The sequence below is a fragment of the Phocoena sinus genome, chromosome 9, assembly GCF_008692025.1.
Source record: "Phocoena sinus isolate mPhoSin1 chromosome 9, mPhoSin1.pri, whole genome shotgun sequence".
Classification (NCBI taxonomy): domain Eukaryota; kingdom Metazoa; phylum Chordata; class Mammalia; order Artiodactyla; family Phocoenidae; genus Phocoena; species Phocoena sinus.
Window position 1 is genome coordinate 29,050,445 of NC_045771.1, and position 1,686 is coordinate 29,052,130.

General features: G+C 41.0%; 1 protein-coding gene across 1 annotated transcript; it reads left to right on the forward strand.

Annotated features, from left to right (window-relative positions):
• The first annotated feature begins 816 nt into the window (after positions 1-816).
• LOC116759547 (40S ribosomal protein S26-like) lies at positions 817-1,169 on the forward strand. Its single transcript, XM_032643432.1, has one exon. The coding sequence runs from the start codon at positions 817-819 to the stop codon at positions 1,114-1,116; it is 300 nt and encodes a 99-aa protein (XP_032499323.1). The 3' UTR covers positions 1,117-1,169.
• The last annotated feature ends 517 nt before the right edge of the window (positions 1,170-1,686 follow it).

Here is a 1,686-nt window from a genome sequence, read left to right on the forward strand (position 1 = left end):
GTGAATTAATAATAAATACAGTTTTTAATTTAAAATGTGTGAAAAATATGAACTCAAAATATTCCTGTTTAAGACACACAGCAAAATTGAAGACGTATTTTCCTCCTTTTGTCATGTGTTACAGGAATGTCTTCTCAGAGATCTGTAGACTTTCATTTATTAGAAAATTGTGCTATTAGAGAGAGAAATTATTGGACCAAATTAAGCAATTCTTAGAAGAAAGTACATCCAGGAACGTGGTTTTGCACATACTCAGGGGCACAAGTCCTGTCACTATTTGGATCTCATCCTCCTCCATCACTTCATTTATCCCTGGATCCTTGTTTTCTACCGCTCTCTCAGCCTCTCAGCGTTCCAGTCCCATTGCTATTCCTAGGTGTCAGTATTCAATATCTGACCACACACCATCAGAGAATCTCTGTCCTCCACTTTCCTTTCCTTTTCTATTACAACTAGAAAAGGACTTTGGTTAGTTTGTGGAATGACAGCTACGATTAGTATGTGGGCTTTAGCATGTTCATTGGGATTTGCTGCACTAATCAGACTAACTTATAGCTTGTAGACTATGAAAGGCTTTTCTTGTAGTGATTAGTATCTACATGCTTTCTGTGTGACTTATCAGTACAGAAGACCTGAATCACTGTAATAACTACAAAAGATGTTACAGAGAAGAGAAAAATAACATTTTTACTTTGAAAACTGCCATAGACTATAAAGCTCATTTTTGTATATTTAAATCCTAAGATATGAATACATAAAGCACATACATACATATACAATTAAGAACTTCATCTAGCTCTCTCGCCTCCTGCCAAGATGACCAAGAAAAGAAGGAATAATGGTCGTGCCATAAAGGGCCGCGGCCACGTGCAGCCTGTTCGCTGCACCAGCTGTGCCCGATGCGTGCCCAAGGATCAGGCCATTAAGAAGTTCGTCATTCAGAACATCATAGAGGCCGCAGCCGTCAGGGACATTTCTGAAGCGAGTGTTTTCGACACCTATGTGCTTCCCAATCTGTATGTGAAACTGCATTGCTGCATGAGTTGTGCCATTCACAGCCAGGTAGTCAGGAATCGTTCTCGGGAAGCCCGGAAGGACCGAACACCTCCACCCTGATTTAGACCTGCGGGTGCTGCCCCACGACCTCCACCAAAGCCCATGTAAAGAGCTAAGTCCTTAAAGACTAAAGAAATACTGTCCCCTGGAAAGACAATAAAGTGGAAATTATACTTAAAAAAAGAAAAAGAAATTCGTCTATAATATTTCTAATGATTTCATAAAAGTAAAGTAGGGTTATTTTCTTAAATTATGAGTCCGTATGCTTTCCTTCAGTAAGAACTCTACTTGTTTCCCAGAAAGCTTTACATCTCCCTAAAATTCACATGTTGAAGTCTTAACCCCCCAGAACTTCAGAATGTGACCTTATTTGTAACTAGGGTCATTGCAGATGTAAGTGGTTAAGGTGGGGTCACACTGGAATAGGATGGGTCCCTATTCCAATATGACTGGTGTCCTGATTAAAAGGGGAAATCTGGAGACAGACATACACACAGGGAGACCAGCCATATGAAGACAGAGATCAGCCAAGGGACAGTTTGCCAGCAAACCACCAGAAGCTAGGACAGAGGCACGGGACAGATTCTCCCTCCCAGCCCTCCGAAGGAACCAACCTCAGAGTGATATCAA

Bases quoted from the DNA above. Each gene is read 5' to 3' on its own strand.
- LOC116759547 (XM_032643432.1), top strand. From the start codon at position 817: ATGACCAAGAAAAGAAGGAATAATGGTCGTGCCATAAAGGGCCGCGGC.